The sequence below is a fragment of the Xenopus laevis genome, chromosome 2L, assembly GCF_017654675.1.
Source record: "Xenopus laevis strain J_2021 chromosome 2L, Xenopus_laevis_v10.1, whole genome shotgun sequence".
Classification (NCBI taxonomy): Eukaryota; Metazoa; Chordata; class Amphibia; order Anura; family Pipidae; genus Xenopus; species Xenopus laevis.
This window is the reverse complement of record NC_054373.1, coordinates 189,289,899-189,312,009: the sequence shown is the minus strand read 5'-3', so window position 1 is coordinate 189,312,009 and position 22,111 is coordinate 189,289,899. Positions and strand designations below refer to the sequence as shown.

Here is a 22,111-nt window from a genome sequence, read left to right as displayed (position 1 = left end):
GTCCCTGGAAGAATATTCTGGCAGCAGTTTTGGTGGAGACTGAAAGCCCAACAGAAATGTTCCTGCAATCAGTAAATCGGATCCAGAATACAAACAAGTATGGTGTAAAAAAAACCTGCCAACCGAAATGAAAACAAAGGGCAATTAGATATTTTTATTATTTTTGGAGTGGAAAGGAGCCAAGACATTATTTTGTCCAGTTCTTACTGTCCATGAACAGAGAATTATGTATCACTATGTATCACTATGTATCAGAATCCTTATTTGCCTCAATATACAGCAAAGGAATGTTCTCCGAGGGCTCATAATAATCAATATCTTCATCCTGCACTAAGGGGAAATAGTACAACAGCTCCCACCCATGTGTATGGATACAAGCAACTGTCAGCTCAGTTGTCCAGGCTGACAAATAATGATATTGCCGGAGGACTGTACCACCCCCTGGTACCCCCAGCATGTCCATCACTTTATGTAATTATTACTTGCATTATTACTGGCTTTCATTAATTAATCATCACCAGGCGTCGCGGAGCTTCAGCAACGACCAATGAAATGAGGGAAGAAAAGAGGCGCATCTGTGTGCAGTGACATATGGAACAGATGCAGCACGGACGGCAAATGTAAATGCAGCTCTAGGTGTCCTACTACCCAAGTGAGCCCCAAATTAAAGAATTTTCTACTTTATTACCCAATTACTGAGCTAGAGGGATACAATTCCTTTGTTAGTGTGATCCTGCCATCGCATTTCTTTTAATAACGCCATTTCTTTTTTATTTATTTTTTAAACAAGTTTGTGCTCTGTGTTATTTTTTTGCTACAGCAGAGAAACACAACTTATATTTACTGTGTGTGCGGTGGTTTTGCTTTCCCTTTGTTGTCCACTCTCTTTTGTCTAACGTCGTCCGGGTCTCCGTTTACTAAAGATGATGTACGAGATAATTGTTTTGATCTTTAGGGATTCATGAAAAATCGGAGGCTGTTCCTGCTGGACTCAGTTTACCTCTTGTAAAATTCTATAGCCCCTTTACCTTTGAGTTAACTGTTAGTATGCTCTAGAGCAGTGATCCCCAACCAGTAGCTCGTGAGTAACATGTTGCTCTCCAACCCCTTGGATGTTGCTCCCAGTGGCCTCAAAGCAGGTGATTATTTTTGAATTCCAGGCTTGGAGGCAAGTTTTGGTTGTATAAAAACCAGGTGCACTGTCAAATAGAGTCTCCTGTAGATGAAGAAAGACAGAAAATCCCCCTTTAGACAACTTTTCTCACTGACAGTCAATAAAGTGAGATTTAGCACAAGTTGTGGTTCCCATAAGATCACAGTCTACTCTCTGTCTCTCTCTGTCTCTCTGTACAGAAGCACCTGAGCCGAAGGCCTTTGAGTAAAATATGTGGCAGTTGTGCGTTTCCACTCGAGTGCACCCGGCACCTGACAGCTGCAATTTCCGAGTCGAGGACGTGATAATCCCGTCATTATTTCTGACCACTCTTTCACGGTTTCGTGTTTCTGGCACAGCACCTGGTTTGAAGCCTGTGACACGGCTAAGCATTGCTCCTTCTCATATACTTCCATTCATTTAATTTGTTATTTCCCCTCTTTCCGCTCCCCCTGCTTCTCATTAACCCTTTGACTGCTGGGCCAGGCAGGCAAATAAGGAGGAGTCTTCAAGGCCGAATGATAACTGCCACTGGGCAATGTAACTTACAACTACATCACATTAAAGGGGTTTGTTCATTATTAAATTAACTGTTAGTATGATGTAGAGAGGGATATTCTGAGACTATTTGCAATTGGTTTTCATTTTTTATTATAAATGGTTTTTGAGTTATTTAGCTTTTTATTCAGCAGCTCTCCAGTTTGTGATTTCAGCCGCCTGGTTGCTAGGGTCCAAATTCCCCTAACAACCATACATTGATTTGATTAAGAGACAGGAATATGAATAGGAGAGGCCTGAATAGAAAGATGAGGAATAAAAAGTGGCAATAACAATACACTTGCAGCTGTACTACTGGGCATTTGTTTTTTTTTTAGATGGGGGTCAGTGACCCTCATTTGAAAGCTGGAGTCAGAAGAAGAAGGCAAATAGGAAAAAATGAAGACCAGTTAAAAAGTTGCTTACAATTAGCCATTCTATAACATACTTAGGACAGAGACAGACGAGAAGTTTCAGGGAGATTTAGTCGCCCGGTGTCAAATCGCCTCTTCTTTGGGCGACTAATCTCCCCGAACTGCCTCCCCGTCGGCTGGAATGTAAATGAAGACCAGTTGAAAAGTTTCTTAGAATTAGCCATTCTATAACATATTTAGGGCAGAGACAGAGGAGAGGTTTTGGGGAGATTTAGTCACCCGGCGACAAATCGGCTCTTCTTCGGGCAACTAATCTACCTGAACTTCCTCGCCGCCGGCTAGAATGTGAATCGCAGGCTGGATTATGCTCTGAGTTCCATCCCGCTGGCGATTTCGATTCTAGCCGACGGGGAGGCAGTTCTGGGAGTTTAGTCGCCAGAAGAAGAGGCGATTTGACTCCGGGCGACTAAATCTCCCTGAAACTTCTCGTCTGTCTCTGTCCTAAGTATGTTATAGAATGGCTAATTCTAAGAAACTTTTCAACTGTCTCTGCCCTAAAAGTTAACTTAAAGGTGAACCACCCTTTAATGTGATCTCCTGCCTATAACACAATAAATTGTTAAAAATGCAGAAATGGCTAAACACAACAAACACAGTGTATTTCTCTTATTATATAGTCCTTGTTCATTCCTGCTGACCCTCTAATTACGGATTTTAGACTTTCTTCAGAACGTGACAGAACAACCTTTAGACTCGGGGCCGCAGTGAAGCCCATTCAGGATCCCACTGAGTTGGGAAAAGGAAAAGAACCTTTGGAAATGTGACGCACTGCGAGAGAATATGAGGCTAAATCAGACCTCGTCTCATTCTGGGCTCTTGTCCTTATCCCGTCTCTACTCCATTGGCCACGCTGACCGTTAGTTAAATGCCAATTAACAGCAGACGCCTCGGCTGTAATGATTTAGGGCTTGTCGCCCCGTGATGAATCCTTTTCTGAAAAGCCCTTATTAAAAAAAAAAAAAGGAATAAAGCCACTTCCATATGAATCCATCAGTCGTGTTACCATCAGAGATCTATAGCGATGAAAGGGAAACTGTACCCAGCCGATAAGGAATATTTGTCTTCCCCTTAAAGTGACAGTAATGTAATAGGGCAGGGCTTTGTCTGTGTGTGTGGAACATTCATTCCACTGCTGCCATATCCATTCCCTCTAATCAGTAGTGTTATGTTTGGGTAGCCGAGGATGAGGAGAGTATAACAGTGTTTTATTAGCAGACTCATGCAGCCATTACACAACAGTAACTTTCACTTCTAAGCTACCAGGAAGTCTGGGCACAGTATAAATCTACACAGTGACATCTACAGGCCATTTGTATAAACACCACAAGTAACATAAGCTGAGTTGACTGAGACCAAAAGATAAATCGTTATAGGGCAGCACATGCCCCAACCCAATGGCTTCATATTTGAAGGACCCTGCAGCTCAGCCCTGATATTCATTTGAAAAGAAATACATAATAAGTTGTGTGTGCGTAGGCGGGGGACTTTAAAGAATAGCTGCGTGTAATTGTAATATATGTTTATTTCATCAGCGGGAGGTTTCTTACCTTCCCCCCTTTATCCATCATTTATTATAAGAGCAGAAATGTCCTTCTTTATACATACTGACATACTGTTTCTGTTAGTACAGTCTGAGGACACAGCTTCTCCTTCCTCTGTATATTTCTACAGGTATGGCTCCTGTTATCCACAATGCTTCTGACCTGGGGTTTTCCGGATAAGGGATATTTCTGTAATTTGGATCTTCATACCTTAAGTCTACTAGAAAATCATGTCAACATGAAATAAAGCCAATAGGCTGTTTTTTTGCCTCCAATAAGGATTAATTATATCTTAGTTGGGATCAAGTATAAGCTACTGTTTTATTACTACAGAGATCACATTTACAAACTTAGATTATTTGTATTAAATGGAGTCTGCGGGAGATGGCCTTTTAGTAATTTAGTGCTTTCTGGATAACAGGTTTTCTGTATAACGAATCCCATTCCTGTATTTTTTCATAGTGTGCTGCCATAATGTTCCCCTTAGACAGCTTACTGTGTGCCCAGAACATTCCTTCTCTGTATGTTTATAGATATGGGTGGGAGCTGCCATATCACTGGGCAAGGCCAAGCTGACTGGGTGCCATAGGCAACTAGGTTAGCTAACCACGCCCCCGCATGTGTACGTGTGTACGAGCACTATAACAGGTGCAAGAAGGGGAAGCAGAGGGGCAGTTTGGGGCAGGAGAGGGACAGAGGAGGGAGGGACGGACAGAGGAGGGAGGGACAGACAGGGGAGGGAGGGACGGGGAGGAGGGATGGACAGAGGAGGGAGGGGAAGACAGAGGAGGGAGGGATGGACGGGGGAGGGAGAGATGGACGGGGGACGGAAAGAGGAGGGAAGGAGGGACAGACAGAGGAGGGAGGGAGGGGCAGACAGAGGAGGGAGGAACGGAAAGAGGACGGAGGGGGGGGGGGGCGGACAGAGGAGGACGGGGGACGGACAGAGGACAGAATGAGGGACGGACAGAGGAGGGAAGGAGGGGCAGACAGAGGAGGGACGGACGAGGGAGGGAAAGACAGCAGAGGGAAGGAGGGACGGACAGAGGAGGGAGGGTTCGACAGAGGAGGGAAGGAGGGGCTGACCCCATTTATTGTTATTGGTACTTTTTTTTATCACTCCTCTTTCTTTACGGGCCCTCTCCTATTCATATTCAAATCAATGCTTGGTTGCTAGGGTAATTTGGACCCTAGCAACCAGGCAGCTGAAATTACAAACTGGAGAGCTGCTGAATAAAAAGCTAAATACCTCAAAAACCACAAATAATAAACAACGAAAACCAACTGCAAATTGTCAGAATATCCCTCTCTACATCAGTGATCCCCAAGCAGTGGTTACTCTCCGACCCCTTGGATGTTGCTTCCACTGGACCTCAAAGCAGGGGATTATTTTTGAATTCCAGGCTTGGAGACAAGTATTGATTGTATAAAGACCAGATGTACTGTCAAACAGAGTCTCCTGTCGGCTGCCAGTCCACATAGGGGCTACCAATAGCCAATCACAGCCCTAATTTGTCACCCCCAGGACTTTTTCCTGCTGGTGTTGCTCCCCAACTCTTTTTACATCTGAATGTGGTTCATGGGTAAAAATGTTGGAGATCACTGCTCTACATCAAACTAAAAGTTAAGTCCAAGGTAAACAACTCCTTTAAGGAGACATAAGGAACTGCATTTTAAAGGGAAAAAAAGCCTACAGTAAACACAGAGATGTCAAGTCTCTCTCTAGCACCCGTTCATTTTTAGCTTTCCCTTCAGAGATCCTACGGTGCAGAGAGAATCCTATGTACAATCAGAATATGAGATTCCATAATGCTAATGAGAATTTCCCCTTGGAATCTCACTAATCCCATCCCTATGACATTCACCCTACCGGCACCAGATCCCACTAAGGGAAGGCACCGAGCTCTCGGTTGACAGATAGCAAGGTTGGTGCGGCCCTTTATTCTGCCCATCATTCTGCCCATCATTCTGCCCTTCATTCTGCCCATCATTCTGCCCATCATTCTGCCCTTCATTCTGCCCTTCATTCTGCCCATCATTCTGCCCATCATTCTGCCCTTCATTCTGCCCATCATTCTGCCCTTCATTCTGCCCATCATTCTGCCCATCATTCTGCCCTTCATTCTGCCCATCATTCTGCCCATCATTCTGCCCTTCATTCTGCCCTTCATTCTGCCCATCATTCTGCCCATCATTCTGCCCTTCATTCTGCCCATCATTCTGCCCTTCATTCTGCCCATCATTCTGCCCATCATTCTGCCCATCATTCTGCCCATCATTCTGCCCATCATTCTGCCCTTCATTCTGCCCATCATTCTGCCCATCATTCTGCCCTTCATTCTGCCCATCATTCTGCCCATCATTCTGCCCTTCATTCTGCCCATCATTCTGCCCATCATTCTGCCCATCATTCTGCCATGTCTGCCAGCCCCACCACCCTCCCCGGCCTCCTTTGGCATCAGTTCAGCAACAGAATAATTCATTTCTATGAGAGGTGCCAGAGACATCTCCTTCAACCATGAGACAGACCATATTGTGCAGTGTAACTTAGGGACGGCTTTAAAGTGGATCAGAGAAAGACTGGAGCCTGGGCCCCTCACAACAAATGACAATAGGGAAATTCCCTTTAATACAAAAGCGCCGCTTCGCTGACTATATTTTGAAGCAGTAAAATGAAATGAAAGAAATCCTGCAGCAAAGAAAAAGACCATCATACGTTTTCCAAGAGTTTGACCTATTTATGCATCACGATAATGTTCCTTTAATAACAAATGCGACACCAACACGACCAACTGCTGTTTATTCAGAAATCAATCAAACTCTATCACTTCTGTCACTTATTACCAAGTATGTAACACCAGTGGAGTGAAAGTAATGCCCACGCTCTACAACTAGAAATACATTTGCACTTATACGTGAAGGTGAGACTTGCAGCATGACAATGACCTTCAGAAGTTTACTCTCAAATATCCCAAGAGCCTCTTATATAATCAAGTACATATGGCCCTGCCCAGAGCTGCCCTAAGTGGGGGCTGAGAGATGTGTCTATAGTAACAGTGGATAATAGTCTCTGGGAAGGGAGTGTGACTGTGGGATAGCAGGTATAGTAGGGAGAGATGTGTCTATAGTAACAGTGGATAATAGTCTCTGGGAAGGGAGTGTGACTGTGGGATAGCAGGTATAGTAGGGAGAGATGTGTCTATAGTAACAGTGGATAATAGTCTCTGGGAAGGGAGTGTGACTGTGGGATAGCAGGTATAGTAGGGAGAGATGGTGTCTATAGTAACAGTGGATAATAGTCTCTGGGAAGGGAGTGTGACTGTGGGATAGCAGGTATAGTAGGGAGAGATGTGTCTATAGTAACAGTGGATAATAGTCTCTGGGAAGGGAGTGTGACTGTGGGATAGCAGGTATAGTAGGGAGAGATGTGTCTATAGTAACAGTGGATAATAGTCTCTGGGAAGGGAGTGTGACTGTGGGATAGCAGGTATAGTAGGGAGAGATGTGTCTATAGTAACAGTGGATAATAGTCTCTGGGAAGGGAGTGTGACTGTGGGATAGCAGGTATAGTAGGGAGAGATGGTGTCTATAGTAACAGTGGATAATAGTCTCTGGGAAGGGAGTGTGACTGTGGGATAGCAGGTATAGTAGGGAGAGATGGTGCCTATAGTAACAGTGGGATAATAGTCTCTGGGAAGGGAGTGTGACTGTGGGATAGCAGGTATAGTAGGGAGAGATGGTGTCTATAGTAACAGTGGATAATAGTCTCTGGGAAGGGAGTGTGACTGTGGGATAGTAGGGAGAGATGGTGCCTATAGTAACAGTGGATAATAGTCTCTGGGAAGGGAGTGTGACTGTGGGATAGTAGGTATAGTAGGGAGAGAATGTGCCCATAGTAACAGTGGATAATAGTCTCTGGGAAGGGAGTGTGACTGTGGGATAGCAGGTATAGTAGGGAGAGATGGTGTCTATAGTAACAGTGGATAATAGTCTCTGGGAAGGGAGTGTGACTGTGGGATAGTAGGTATAGTAGGGAGAGATTGTGCCCATAGTAACAGTGGATAATAGTCTCTGGGAAGGGAGTGTGACTGTGGGATAGTAGGGAGAGATGGTGCCTATAGTAACAGTGGATAATAGTCTCTGGGAAGGGAGTGTGACTGTGGGATAGCAGGTATAGTAGGGAGAGATGGTGCCTATAGTAACAGTGGATAATAGTCTCTGGGAAGGGAGTGTGACTGTGGGATAGTAGGTATAGTAGGGAGAGATTGTGCCCATAGTAACAGTGGATAATAGTCTCTGGGAAGGGAGTGTGACTTTGGGATAGCAGGTATAGTAGGGAGAGATGGTGTCTATAGTAACAGTGGATAATAGTCTCTGGGAAGGGAGTGTGACTGTGGGATAGCAGGTATAGTAGGGAGAGATGGTGCCTATAGTAACAGTGGATAATAGTCTCTGGGAAGGGAGTGTGACTGTGGGATAGCAGGTATAGTAGGGAGAGATGGTGCCTATAGTAACAGTGGGATAATAGTCTCTGGGAAGGGAGTGTGACTGTGGGATAGCAGGTATAGTAGGGAGAGATGGTGCCTATAGTAACAGTGGATAATAGTCTCTGGGAAGGGAGTGTGACTGTGGGATAGCAGGTATAGTAGTGAGACGTGTCTATAGTAACAGTGGGATAATAGTCTCTGGGAAGGGAGTGTGATTGTGGGATAGCAGGTATAGTAGGGAGAGATGGTGTCTATAGTAACAGTGGATAATAGTCTCTGTGAAGGGAGTGTGACTGTGGGATAGCAGGTATAGTAGGGAGAGATGGTGCCTATAGTAACAGTGGATAATAGTCTCTGGGAAGGGAGTGTGACTGTGGGATAGCAGGTATAGTAGTGAGACGTGTCTATAGTAACAGTGGGATAATAGTCTCTGGGAAGGGAGTGTGATTGTGGGATAGCAGGTATAGTAGGGAGAGATGGTGTCTATAGTAACAGTGGATAATAGTCTCTGTGAAGGGAGTGTGACTGTGGGATAGCAGGTATAGTAGGGAGAGATGTGTCTATAGTAACAGTGGATAATAGTCTCTGGGAAGGGAGTGTGACTGTGGGATAGTAGGTATAGTAGGGAGAGATAGTGCCTATAGTAGAAGGAATACCAGAACAATATGGCCCTTTAACAGTTTAAGGTCTATGACCCCATCTCTTACCAATAGCAGTTGTCAGGAAAGATACAACTTCAGACTCTTTGCCGTCGTTGTAGAACGCAAGGTGCCATATGCCAGAGTCCAAGTACTGGATAAATCCCGTCTCGTGACTGGACAGAGGAGCAATAACTCTGTGCAGTCGCTGTGGAACTTCCAAGCCCCGGGCCTCCTGAACCAGCAGACGTCGGCCATCTAACAATTCCACAAAATCGAACTGGAAACACAGGGTGGGAGAAAATTGCCTTAATAAGTCATATTTATATTTAATGTTTATATACAGCTGAACATAAGCAAAGAAATTTCCACACCAGTTGTAGCTCCCTTCCAATCAGCCTATAGTTTAACTGTGCCAATATGGCTGCCAGTAAATTGCTCTACACAAGAGCCAAGGTATGTGTTGTTTGGATTTCCTACCATTGCACTGGTTGTCAAAATGCCGCTACTCACCCCGGGCTCGTTCCTATTCATTTGAAGAAAGAAACATGGGTCAACTTGCACACGCTACTGGCACTCAAAAACATCCAAAAAACTGCCATAGCCCTACACTACAGGGTACAAAAGGTGCAAGAACAAAACATCAGCAGGTCCTCGCTCTTTTTGCACAAGATGTATCAGAATTAGCAATACACACATAAAGAACTGGCTGAAATGTGATTGTGATTTCCATAGAAACAGGAAAAGAGGAAAACAAAAATCCATTAACAAAAATCAATGGCAAAAAGGCTTTTTGATAATTGATAAATAACAGCACTCAGTGTGTTTATGCTATTTATGCTCTACAGCTTTCAAGTGCATAACGGCTTGAATGTTCCACCATTGATGTGGGGCTCTTTGGCCATTAACGTTCCATATTTGTTCCATTTCTTTTCATCGAACACATAGCGGAGGAGTAGATCTCATTACCTGTGTGTGGGATGGGGGAAGGCCTCTTCTGCCGTAGATTCCAACCAACGCGGCTTTTCCTAAGGAGACATTGAACTTGAGATGCACTGGATGGTCAATGAAAACCTGAGATCTCCAAAATATTCCGGGAGGGATCTTCTGGGTGGCTCGTCGGCCCACATCGAGTTCCCCTGAGTCGATAAATGTTTCCTCGGGAAACAAATTGCTGGGTTTACCTGCAGAGACACACAACAGGGTAGGTGTTAATTTGGCCATTGTAGATGGAGAACAGGGCTTGGAACACTATTGCATTTTCACCTGCAAACTCAAAATCTACCTGTGCCTCCCATCTAAACTGGTGGGAAATTGTCATCGAATCCCAAAGATCTATTGGCACTGTTGCCTCCGTCACAATTGTGCAGTAACACCAAGATGCGTAATCATCTCTCTTGGAAACATCAACAATCTGCTGCCAACCTACACTGGTGGAAATTTATGATCCGAAATCAAAAAGATTGAGGTCACACCAGGCTTGAGACATTTCATGCACAATTAGTCTCTTGGCTGTATGGACATTTGGGACCAGGAGCTGGAGGGGGTCCTGAGATGGTGGAGGTGGGATCAAACTTAGATCAGTTATTGGTGTGAACTGGGTAGATTATAGTTGAAAGCCCATCTTGAAGGCCATTTATGGTAAGAATGCTGTTTTAAGTTGATCCCACCCTCCCTGCTATCTTAGAACCCCCTGTAGCTCATGACTTGGTCACCAAATGTTTTGTGATTCATTCTCAAAAAGATTGAGTTCATATCAGCCTTGAATCATTTCAAGTACATTTAATTACTTGGCGGTGTGGACATTTGGGGACCAAGTCAGGGGGTGCTAAGATAGTAGGGGGGATCAACCTTAAGACCAGTTGTTGGTGAGAACTGGATAGATTTTACCTGAAGGCGCTTAGGGTCAAATTTAGGGTGAATATTTATTTGCTGTCCTACATATTCTTGTACTATTGACTGATAACCCAATAGAAGGGAGGCTCTGGCCAATGGTTGGACCTTTCAGGGGCTTTTTCATAAAAGGGATCCTGTCATCAGAAAACATGTTTTTTTCAAAATGCATCAGTAAATAGTGCTGCTCCAGCAGAATTCTGCACTGAAATCCATTTCTCAAAAAAGCAAACAGATTTTTTTATATTCAATTTTGAAATCTGACATGGGGCTAGATATTTTGTCAATTTCCCAGCTGCCCCTGGTCATGTGACTTGTGCCTGCACTTTAGGAGAGAAATGCTTTCTGGCAGGCTGCTGTTTTTACTTCTCAATGTAACTGAATGTGTCTCAGTGGGACCTGGATTTTACTATTGAGTGCTGTTCTTAGATCTACCAGACAGCTGTTATCTTGTGTTAGGGAACTGCTATCTGGTTACCTTCCCATTGTTCTTTTGTTTGGCTGCTGGGGGGGGTGATATCACTCCAACTTGCAGTACAGCAGTAAAGAGTGATTGAAGTTTTTCAGAGCACAAGTCACATGACTTGGGGTAGCTGGGAAATTGACAAAATGTCTAGCCCCATGTCAGTTTTCAAAATTGAATATAAAAAAATCTGTTTGCTCTTTTGAGAAATGGATTTCAGTGCAGAATTCTGATGGATTAGCACTATTAACTGATTCATTTTGAAAAAAAAAACGTTTTTTCCCATGACAGTATCCCTTTAAAATACAAAGGGAAAGTTATCACTAAATAACTACAGGGGAAAATAAAACCTCCTTCTAAATATTTGTTCCCTACAAAGTGAACTTTTGTAAGTGCGCAAGAAAACTGGCCGGTCTGTAAATATAAATATAAACTAACCCCATCGGATGTGATTAATCTATATATGACTATGCACATTGTTTAGAAGAAGATTGATGGCCGCACCGCGGAGCTCGCATTTTCTCGAGGCGCAATAAAACATAGTGCTGCTTTCCCCTATTTCTTAGGCCAGGGCGATAGCATCGATGCTGGGAGGGCCTCACCGAGAGGATTCATTATTCACAAGGAACAGAGAGGACTCTGTGTAAATAAATGGCTGAGGGAAACGTCTGATTGAAAGATTTCTATTTAGATAATGGCACAATAGCAGGCCTTAATGGGGCATTCTAATCAACATTTCAATAATAGCCCTCATTTTAATCTTATTTTTAATCTAATTTAATTTAGTTCACACATGCTCACAGTGAAACACTTATTCCCCCCGCTCCTTCCCTCCCCCTTTAATCTTATTAACCTGACTTTCTCATTCACGTGCAGGAGAAATTCATAGGGACACAAAGGGGAATTAGGCACCGTTGCCTTTTTTTTGTTTAAATGAAAGATCTGAATGTCTTTTTTTGTTTATCTGGCAATCAAAAACCCTTTGGTAAGAGGCCTGTATGTATCTACCGATGGCAACGAGACGGCAGGGGTCTGGTTATTAATGCTGGAATACAGTTTCACTGCTCAAATGAAGATATTCTATAACAGGGATGTGTGGCCCACTGTGGCTCAGCTGTTGTTGGACTATAAATCTCAGTATCCTCTTTAGAAGCAAGTATTGTTGCCATACAAAGTGTAGAGACAGAGTTGTCTAGAAGGATGACCAAGTTGTCTTCTAAGCTTTGTAGGGTATCACACAAGGGAACATGGGTGGATAAGGGCTCAGGAATGGGTGGATCAGGGGTCAGGACTGGGTGGATCAGGGCTCAGGACTGGGTGGATCAGGGGTCAAGACTGGGTGGATCAGGGCTCAGGACTGGGCGGATCAGGGCTCAGGACTGGGTGGATCAGGGCTCAGGTCAGGACTGAGTAGATCAGGGCTCAGAACAGAGTGGATCAGGGGTCAGGACTGGGTGGATCAGGGCTCAGGACTGGGTGGATCAGGGCTCAGGACTGGGTGGATCAGGGCTCAGGACTGGGTGGATCAGGGCTCAGGACTGGGTGGATGAGGGCTCAGGACTGGGTGGATCAGGACTCAGGACTGGGTGGATCAGGGGTCATAACTGGGTGGATCAGGGCTCAGGACTGGGTGGATCAGGGCTCAGGACTGGGTGGATCAGGACTCAGGACTGGGTGGATCAGGACTCAGGACTGGGTGGATCAAGGGTCAGGACTGGGTGGATCAGGGCTCAGGACTGGGTGGATCAGGACTCAGGACTGGGTGGATCAGGACTCAGGACTGGGTGGATCAGGACTCAGGACTGGGTGGATCAGGGCTCAGGACTGGGTGGATCCGGACTCAGGACTGGGTGGATCCGGGGTCAGGACTGGGTGGATCAGGACTCAGGACTGGGTGGATCAGGGCTCAGGACTGGGTGGATCAGGACTCAGGACTGGGTGGATCAGGACTCAGGACTGGGTGGATCAGGACTCAGGACTGGGTGGATCAGGACTCAGGACTGGGTGGATCAGGGGTCAGGACTGGGTGGATCAGGGGTCAGGACTGGGTGGATCAGGACTCAGGACTGGGTGGATCAGGACTCAGGACTGGGTGGATCAGGAGTGTGGGTGGAAACTGGATAATGTTGGTGTACAAGTGAACCGAGCGTAAAATGAACAGTGATGGTTACTATTAAAAGAATGCTAGTGATTGCTCAGGGTACACAAGGGATTGGTGTGCAGCTGGGGTGGATGGGGCTGAATGGGGTATAGTGGAAAGAGGGCAGGGCACCGCCAGAGCATTAGGTGAAGTTGGGGAACTACAAATTTACCTGCAAGTAAATTGCTGGGGAATTTGTAATACTGGACCCATGTTGAGCTGGTGATTTATTGGCTTGACTGGTGACAGACTGGATAGGTGACAACCCAATGCTACAGTATTTGCAAAAGAAAAGTGATTTCCATTGTGCCCGGCAGATGTATCTCAATCTCAGTGTAACTATGGGATAAAGTGTATAGTAAGCCACAATGATGACTGGGGGAACTGGCTGTAACCGTAGGATAGTGACTATAGTAGGGCAAGATGGAGTCAGGGGAAAGGGTTATAATTGTACAAAAAGCGAATCGCTCTTTATCCCAACCCCTCCCCAAAAAATATATATTTTGCAGTCATTTTTCTGCCGCTTAAGCAGAAACCACTAAATAAAAAGATGACATGCTGTATGCCGCAAGATGGTTTATAGCCTGCGTGGTCCTTTAATAAAATGAATATTTCACGAGGCGACCCAGTGATGCCGACATTTATTTACTGGATCAGGAAATGAAGCATCTGGTTTGGATTATAGCGACCCCCTTACCCAAGCAGGTTAAGCGCACCTGACTATGAAGTGTCAAACATGGTCCTTCTCAGCTCTTTATTAAACCAGCTGCTCTAAACATGAACTCGGCCCCGGAGCTAACGTTTCCCTGTGCCTCGTCTGACTCCACCAAATCTCCCAAACCTCTGCCTCATGTTCCACCTGCCTTATCTGTGCAATATAATGAGAAAAATATTGCTGGGAGCCCCATGCACCCTGAAATCCAGCTAACTATATATTAATATTGCTTGGAATGTATGAAGGGAACCGGTCTAGTGCCAAATAATTAAAGGGAAAGTAATCCCTAATATGCAGACTGTATGGATGAGGCCCACTCCTTTCCCTGTGCTTCCAAAACTGTGCCTTTTATACCAATTAACTGACTTACTTTATAAGTGTAAGTAGGACTAATATTGGGTCTGGCTGGGTTTGCCCAAGACCAATTATTGATACAGGCAATTTTTATTTTGTATTTGTTCACTTCATATATTAAGAGAAAAATTCATAGTTTTTCTTCTGCCCCAAACAAATGCTCAGCTGGCAATTGCAGCTTTCCTCAACTAAGTTGCCATTGTCTGTCTGGCTAAAAATCTTATATCCTCCCATAGTCCTCCTATTGTGTTACTATCCACTTAAAGGGGTGGTTCGCCTTTAAGTTAACTTTTAGTATGTTTTAGAATGGCTAATTCTAAGCAACTTTTTAATTGGCCTTCATTATTATAGAAAATTATTTGTCACCTTCTGAATCTTTCCAGCTTTCAAATGGAAAGCCTATTTGACCCCATTTAAAGACAAATACTCTGTAAGGCTACACATTTATTGTTATTGTTACTTTTTATTCCTCATCTTTCTATTCAGGCCTCTCCTATTCATATTCCAGACTCTTATTCAAATCAATGCATGGTTGTTAGGGGAATTTGGACCATAGCAACCAGGCGGCTGAAATTGCTAACTGGAGAGCTGCTGAATAAAAAGCTAAATAACTCAAAAACCACAAATAATAAAAAATTAAACCCAATTGCAAATTGTCTTAGAATATCCCTCTCTACATCCTACTAACAGTTAAATCAAAGATGAACAACCATTGGGGGTTATGGCCTATAGCTTCCTGAACTGTGGGGTAAATCCGCCTTGGGGGGTTCCAGCCAGAAGGCCAATTAGGGTGAGATTTGGGGAGAATGTTTTTTTTAGCTCTCATAGATTCTCCTGGAGGCCCAGCCTAATTGGTTATGGAAATTTGGGGTCAATGTCCTAGATATACACAGAGCTATAAATTAATGAAGCTTGACCACATTTTTGACTTCAGAGGGGGTCTTGAAAAAGTTTGAGGCCTAGAGGGGATATGCAGGTCTACACCTGTAGGGTGACAACTTAGTCTTTTCTCCCATCAAGCTCTAACGACCCACTACACCAACTCCCGTACTGACTGCCACATGACTTCAGAAAAGTAATTTACATTTCAGGGGACACGCTCAGATTCGGGGAGATTAGTGGCCCAGCGTGAAATCTCCTCTTGTTCGGGGCAACTAATCTCCCCGAACTGCCTTCCTGCGGGTTAAAATGTAAATCGCCGGCGGGATGGCACTCAGAGCGATTCGTTTTCCGTAGTCGCCCAAAGTCGTGAGGAAACTTCGGAAAACGAATCGCTCCGAGTGCCATCCCGCCGGTGATTTACATTTTAGTCGGTGGGAAGGCAGTTCGGGAAGATTAGTCGCCCAGAAGAAGAGGAGATTTGACGCCTGGCGACTAATCTTCCCGAAGCTGAGTGTGTGCCCTGACCCTTAACCTATTTTGCTCCCATTTAAGAAATGAATCACTAATGTTTATACTGACTGTATCTGTAACAAATGCCCCTTAGGTAAATAGTCATTAATATCAGAGGAAGCCCAAAGAGAGCTACTTGTTTTCTCTGGGGAAGGTCAATGATTGAAGAATGAATCTTTAAAGCAAACACGTGGTTTTTATCCAATGTTTAGCCAGGACTAAGAACATTCTGGAGAAGAGATACACAAGATAAGAAAAGAATTTAGTTGATTTGTGTGTTTACAGTAGAGCATTAAGACACAGATATGATCAGGCACGAAGGCCAGTTTTGGCCAAGTGAAATCAATGGGGGCAGATATGGGAAAAAGAGCCTTTATCACAAGTTGTTCCAGGCTTTTGTGTATTTTAGACGTTAGTCACAACTTATGTTGCCGAATGACCATTGTGACATCATGGAATGTCTAAATTGCTCTTGTCGCACAATGGGAGCAACTATGGACCCATTTTCAATGTTGCAAAACAGCCATTGTGACATTATCAAAATCCGAAAATTTCTCCGAATTTTCCGAGAACTACCCCGACCAAATCCACACGGGTTATTTCCCCTTATTTATCAATACATTTTCCCAAAAAATTCCAGTGCAGGGGCAAAACTCGTGATAATTGTTCAAAAATTTGAATCGTACAAATTTTTCGGATTTTCCTCCCGAAAATTCCAGTTTCTTTTCAGATTTTTTTGCTCAGGAACTGGGGTTTTCTGGATAACTGATCTTTCCGTAATTTGGATCTCCATATCTTAAGTCTACTAGAAAATCATGTAAACATGAAATAAAGCCAATAGGCTGGTTTTATTATTACACAGAAAACGGAAATCATTTTTAAAGATTTGCATTATTTTATTAAAACGGAGTCTATGGGAGACAACCTTTCCATAATTCATAGCTTTCTGGATAATGGGTTTCCGGATGATGGATCCCATACCTGTACTCAATGTTGTTCTTAATAGACCAGAGCACAGGGAAATTAAACCCTGATCCTTGCACTGACAGGTATGTTCAATACATGGGGCGAGGATTCTTATTATTCCTCTCGGTTTACAAATTTGTTGTCTTCGTCAAGGCTGCTCATAATCATGTACACAAAGTATAATCAGAGGTTGTATTTTTCCAACTATACAAACTGGTTGGGTAAATCAAAATTAACGTACATTTGCCCCCGTGTCTCAAAATAAGTATGATTTTCACAGCTGGGAAATATCTTCAAACGTATAAAGATGAGATGGAAGAGAGTGATTGCTCATCAAAGCACAACATGCAATTAGACAATAAAAAAAGAAGAAGCTTATATCAGGCTCGAAAATGCTCAGGGTTTATCGTGTGAATGGTTTCCTAGAGCAGAGACTATAACCAGACACACTGCAATGGCGATGTGAGCGGGATGCAGGCAATGGCGTTACCCAACTGGAAAAATAAATTGTTCTTCAACTGTCAAATTCAAATGAGAAGATATTCCTTACAGCCAATTGAGATGTCTCCTACAGTTCATGCAGGTGTCAGACTTTCATAAACACTGTTGGATTCATCATGAATAGTTTACTCATCAAAACTAAACTGTAATTTTGGAAAGCCAATGTCTACAGTTAGTAGTCTTCCAGGTCAGGACAGGAGAAGGCCATTAGATCTGCTAGGAGAAACCACACCCAGTGAATGAGGGAGGACATACAACTTTGGGCATATTGTCCACTTGAACCTTCTGCTGTTGGTCTAAATGGGAGGCAGAGAGAACTATGTGCCCTCATGAGAAGATACATCAGCAGATCAATGTTTTGGAGAAAACAAAGGGGCTCCAAGACTGTAGTGTCCAAACTGAAAACACAGAAACACTGATGGCTCAACAGTAAGGCTGAAACACAAAGATCTTGATGCATAGAGGCATACATGAAAATACTGGGCTCAGGCCGGGACTGGTAATCTGTGGGTTCTGGAAAATGCCAGAGGGGCTGCTATAAGGTGCCATAGAAAGTCATTATTTAGTGGGCTGGTGGTTGGCTATTTGGGCCTCTATGTTTGCTGATTGGGCCTCTGTGTACCTGAAATGCCAGGGCCTATTTTAATTCTCAGTCCGGACCTGACTGGGCTACTAGAGATAGAGACCACAGTGGCTTTGAGAAAGGGGGAATTCTTGGATTGCATTTGACAGAAGCTAAAGAGTTGCCCCTGCATTAAAGGGGAGGTTCACCTGGGCCCTTGGGGTCAAATGGGCCCCTAAGGGAAACATACTGCCCCCAACGGCTTTACGTTAACGCTTAGTATGTTATAGAATGGCTAATTCTAGGCAACTTTTAATTTGGTCTTATGTTTTCTTATTTATTTTGCATTAGTTGCCTTCTTCTTCTGACTCTTTCCGGCTTACAATGGGGGTCACTGACCCCATCTAAAAAACAAATGCTCTGCAAGGCTACAAATGTATTGTTATTGTCACATTTTATTACTCATATTTTTATTCGGGCCTCTCCTATTCATATTCCAGTCTCTTATTCATATCACTGCATGGTTGCTAGGGGAATTTGGACCCTAGCAACCAGATTGCTGAAAATTCAAACTGCAGAGCTGCTAAAATAACTCAAAAACCACAAATAATAAAAAAATCTAATTTTTACTTTTTACACCATACCAAAAATTAGTTTAAAGGTGAACAACCCCTTTAATGCTCATAATAGACTGGCAACAGCCCAATTGACATTATGCCAATCCTCTGGACAGTTAGGCGACCAAACATTCTGTTTTCTTATTGTAGGCATTATAATAAAATAGGAGCCCTATGGGAAGTGATATATAAGCTTGTGGCTTGTCTGCCAGTGAGACAATGGCTGCTTAGGGAAAGCTAAAGCCAATGGCAGTTGTCATTTAGATTGCAAGCTCTACAGGGCAGGAACCTCCTTCCTCTTGTCTTTTTAACACTTAGCACTTGAGTGTAGCTTTTTTTGTATTTACAATAGAATCCCCATTGTTTCTTTTTCAAGGGACAGGGGAAAAAATGGAGAAAATACGGGAAAATGTAAAATTAAGGAAATGCATAATATAATATCGTGCCACCACATAAAATAGTGTCCAATGATGGAAAATTAAAAATTGAAGAATATAAACTAGACGTTTCACTGAATAGACAAAGATACTTTCACAATAAACCTACATAACCTACGTCTGCCATGAGCTTAAAACTGGATACTTGGCCAGTACTGGCTTTAGAGAGAAGGGGATATAAAGTAAAAAGAATATATACATTTATTTCATAGATCTACAAGGATAATTGAAAAAAAAAAAAAGTTTTTGTTGCCCTTTAATATATGTATAAACAGGCAGCAAATATTGGGGAGCGGACGATGAATGCGTTGGGGAGTCATGACTGGGGGAGCCATAATCAGGGAAACCTTTTGGAATATACAGTTTATAATATATATATAAATATATGTTCAAACATGATGGAGAGCTTGCAGTCTGCTGTCAAATAATCAGCTATTTAAACTGTTAATTGCAAAACATGTAAATGATTGTGTAAGATGAAGCTGAAGAATGAGTAATTACACCAAAATGCTTTTCACTCACTGCTTTTCTTTTTTTTTAAATTTGCTATTTGTGCCGTGATTAGCGAATGATCTGACAGCCTCGGGGTCTGCTGCCTAGTGACATGCACAGATGTCAGATACAAACTATTAAATGGTTCAAATAGAGCTCGTGTTAGGGTAACGTCACAATGGACGTTTCGGGGAGATTTAGTCACCTGACGACTAATCGCCTCGTCTTTGCGGCGACCAATCTCCCCGAACGCCTTCCCTCATTCTGCGCTGGCTAAAATGAAAAATCGCTGGCGCTAATCACACGTGGCGATTCGTTTTCCGAAGTCGCTCGAAGTTTCCTTGTGAGGCAACTAAATCTCCCCGAAACGCTCAGTGGTGTTCAGCCACTATATTCTCATGTTCCTGCTGAATTGTGCTTAGTACAAAAGAATAGCAATGCTGCCATAGTTTTATGGGATCTCTCTGTACAGACTATGAGCAAACTTAGGGACTGTTCCTGCTGAATTGTGCTTAGTACAAAAGAATAGCAATGCTGCCATAGTTTTATGGGATCTCTCTGTACAGACTATGGGCAAACTTAGGGGACTGTTCCTGCTGAATTGTGCTTAGTACAGGGAATACCTATGTACCATAGTTTTATGGGATCTCTCTGTACAGACTATGAGCAAACTTAGGGGGCTGTTCCTGCTGAATTGTGCTTAGTACAGGGAATACCTATGCTGCCATAGTTTTATGGGATCTTTCTGTACAGACTATGAGCAAACTTAGGGACTGTTCCTGCTGAATTGTGCTTAGTACAGGGAATACCTATACTGCCATAGTTTTATGGGATCTCTCTGTACAGACTATGAACACACTTAGGGAACTGTTCCTGCTGAATTGTGCTTAGTACAGGGAATACCTATACTGCCATAGTTTTATGGGATCTCTATGTACAGACTATGAGCAAACTTAGAGGACTGTTCCTGCTGAATTGTGCTTAGTACAGGGAATACCTATGCTGCCATAGTTTTATGGGATTTCTCTGTACAGACTATGAGCAAAGTAGGGGACTGTTCCTGCTGAATTGTGCTTAGTACAAAAGAATAGCAATGCTGCCATAGTTTTATGGGATCTCTCTGTACAGACTATGAGCAAACTTACGGGCCCGGGCTGGCTGGTGTAGGAAGTGAATTAATAAACCATTTATAATATACAGAGCAAAACCAGCATTTGAGAAATAAGAGCAAAGAAATGGAAAATAGTTAAGAGGTGGAGAAGTCCTGAGAATCTAATGGCTGCAGTGGCGCAACTAGCGAGGAAGCAGACCCCGAAGTTACATTTATGCTGAACTGTGATTATCACAGGGGAAAATGCAGGTCTGACCCTTTAACGATGGGCCTGGAGCATCAGCAACTGGAGTCAGATCAAGCTTTGGGGAGAGTTTCCATTTGTACTCCCAGCTTCAAAGTCTAAAGTTTCCCTTTAAGGAGAGATATACAGAATATATAGGGCTCATTTGCCAAGTGGAAGGTCTCTTTTTGCCCTTTGCACCATGCCTGGATTCCAGTAGGTTTCTGCTCCAGGTCCTGAAGACATGGAGCCAGCACTGTTTGCATTCAGCAGCACTGTATTCAGGCAAGATGGGGCAGGGCAGCTGCATTATAACACAACAGGAGGGCTATGGAACTGGATAAGGAAAGTTGCCCACATCAGGGACTAGAGCGAAACTGCAAAGTGAACCAGAAACACTAACATAACAGCCAAGGGAAAAACAATTAAATATATATATATATATATATATATAAATTAAATATTATTAATATTTCTGTTAGACAAATACAAATAGATGGATTTTAATGAGCGCTAGAAGACGATGAGGAATAGAGAGAGATGGATGTAGCGGCACAGGAATGATGGACTATGAGTTGCGTGAAGAGGACAGACACGGATCACACACGGCACATTGAGGACACATCGTACCTTCACTGCTTCCTTTGCCTTTCCTCTCAGGTAATTCTAAGCCCGTTCCCCCTGAGGGGTACAAGGTGACGTCCGTTGGGACTGGCCAATTGCCGCCTCTGTCCTCCGTGATCTCATACATCTGCCCTTCCGTCGGCTGCAGGTGCCAGTTTAGGCCAAACAGGTGCATGGCTGTAGTGAGCAATAAGAAAGATCATGGATGCTGGATGCTTCTACTAACCATGAGAATGCCCCCCCCCCCAGTAAAGGACTTTATGGAACAGTCTTAGACACCGCCGAATTGCTTGCAGAATAACCATTTAAAGGGGAACACTACCCAAAAACAGTTTTTGCCTAATAAAAGAAAATGTTATTCTAAGCAATTCTCCGATATACATTATTTGTAAATCTAATCTAATCAGTTGAAAGCTGTAGCTGTCTGTCCCTTTCTGTTCTCAACTTATGGGGGTCTGACTCTTGAAACAGTGTAGCAGAAGCCAGCTGATTAACACACCTGGAGAAAAACAGACTTGGGGAGGGGGGGTGATATCACTCCAACTTGCAGTACAGCAGTAAAGAGAGACTGAAGTTTATCAGAGCACAAGTCACATGACTGGGGGCAGCTGAAAAACCAACAATATGTCTAGTCGCATGTAAGATTTTAAAATTAAATATAAAAAAAATCTGTTTGCTCTATTGAGAATTGGATTTCAGTACAGAATTCTGCTGGAGCAGCACTATTAGCTGATGTGTTTTGAAAAAAAAAAAACATTTTTTCCCATGACAGTTTCCCTTTAACTGCTCAAGGCAGGCCCCCGTTGCAATTTATAGCACTGTGATGGATAC

General features: G+C 43.4%; 1 protein-coding gene across 5 annotated transcripts in view; it reads right to left on the bottom strand.

Moving 5' to 3' along the window:
* The window catches only part of LOC108708803 (teneurin-4), an 878,105-nt gene that overhangs the window by 131,645 nt on the left and 724,349 nt on the right, over nucleotides 1-22,111 (bottom strand). For all 5 annotated transcript variants that reach the window (XM_041582864.1, XM_041582866.1, XM_041582867.1 and 2 more), the window contains 3 exons: nucleotides 21,287-21,457; nucleotides 9,760-9,974; nucleotides 8,860-9,070 (listed from right to left, as the gene is read on the bottom strand). In XM_041582864.1, the coding sequence (XP_041438798.1) occupies nucleotides 8,860-9,070; nucleotides 9,760-9,974; nucleotides 21,287-21,457 (597 nt within the window). The remainder of the gene's footprint in view (nucleotides 1-8,859; nucleotides 9,071-9,759; nucleotides 9,975-21,286; nucleotides 21,458-22,111) is intronic.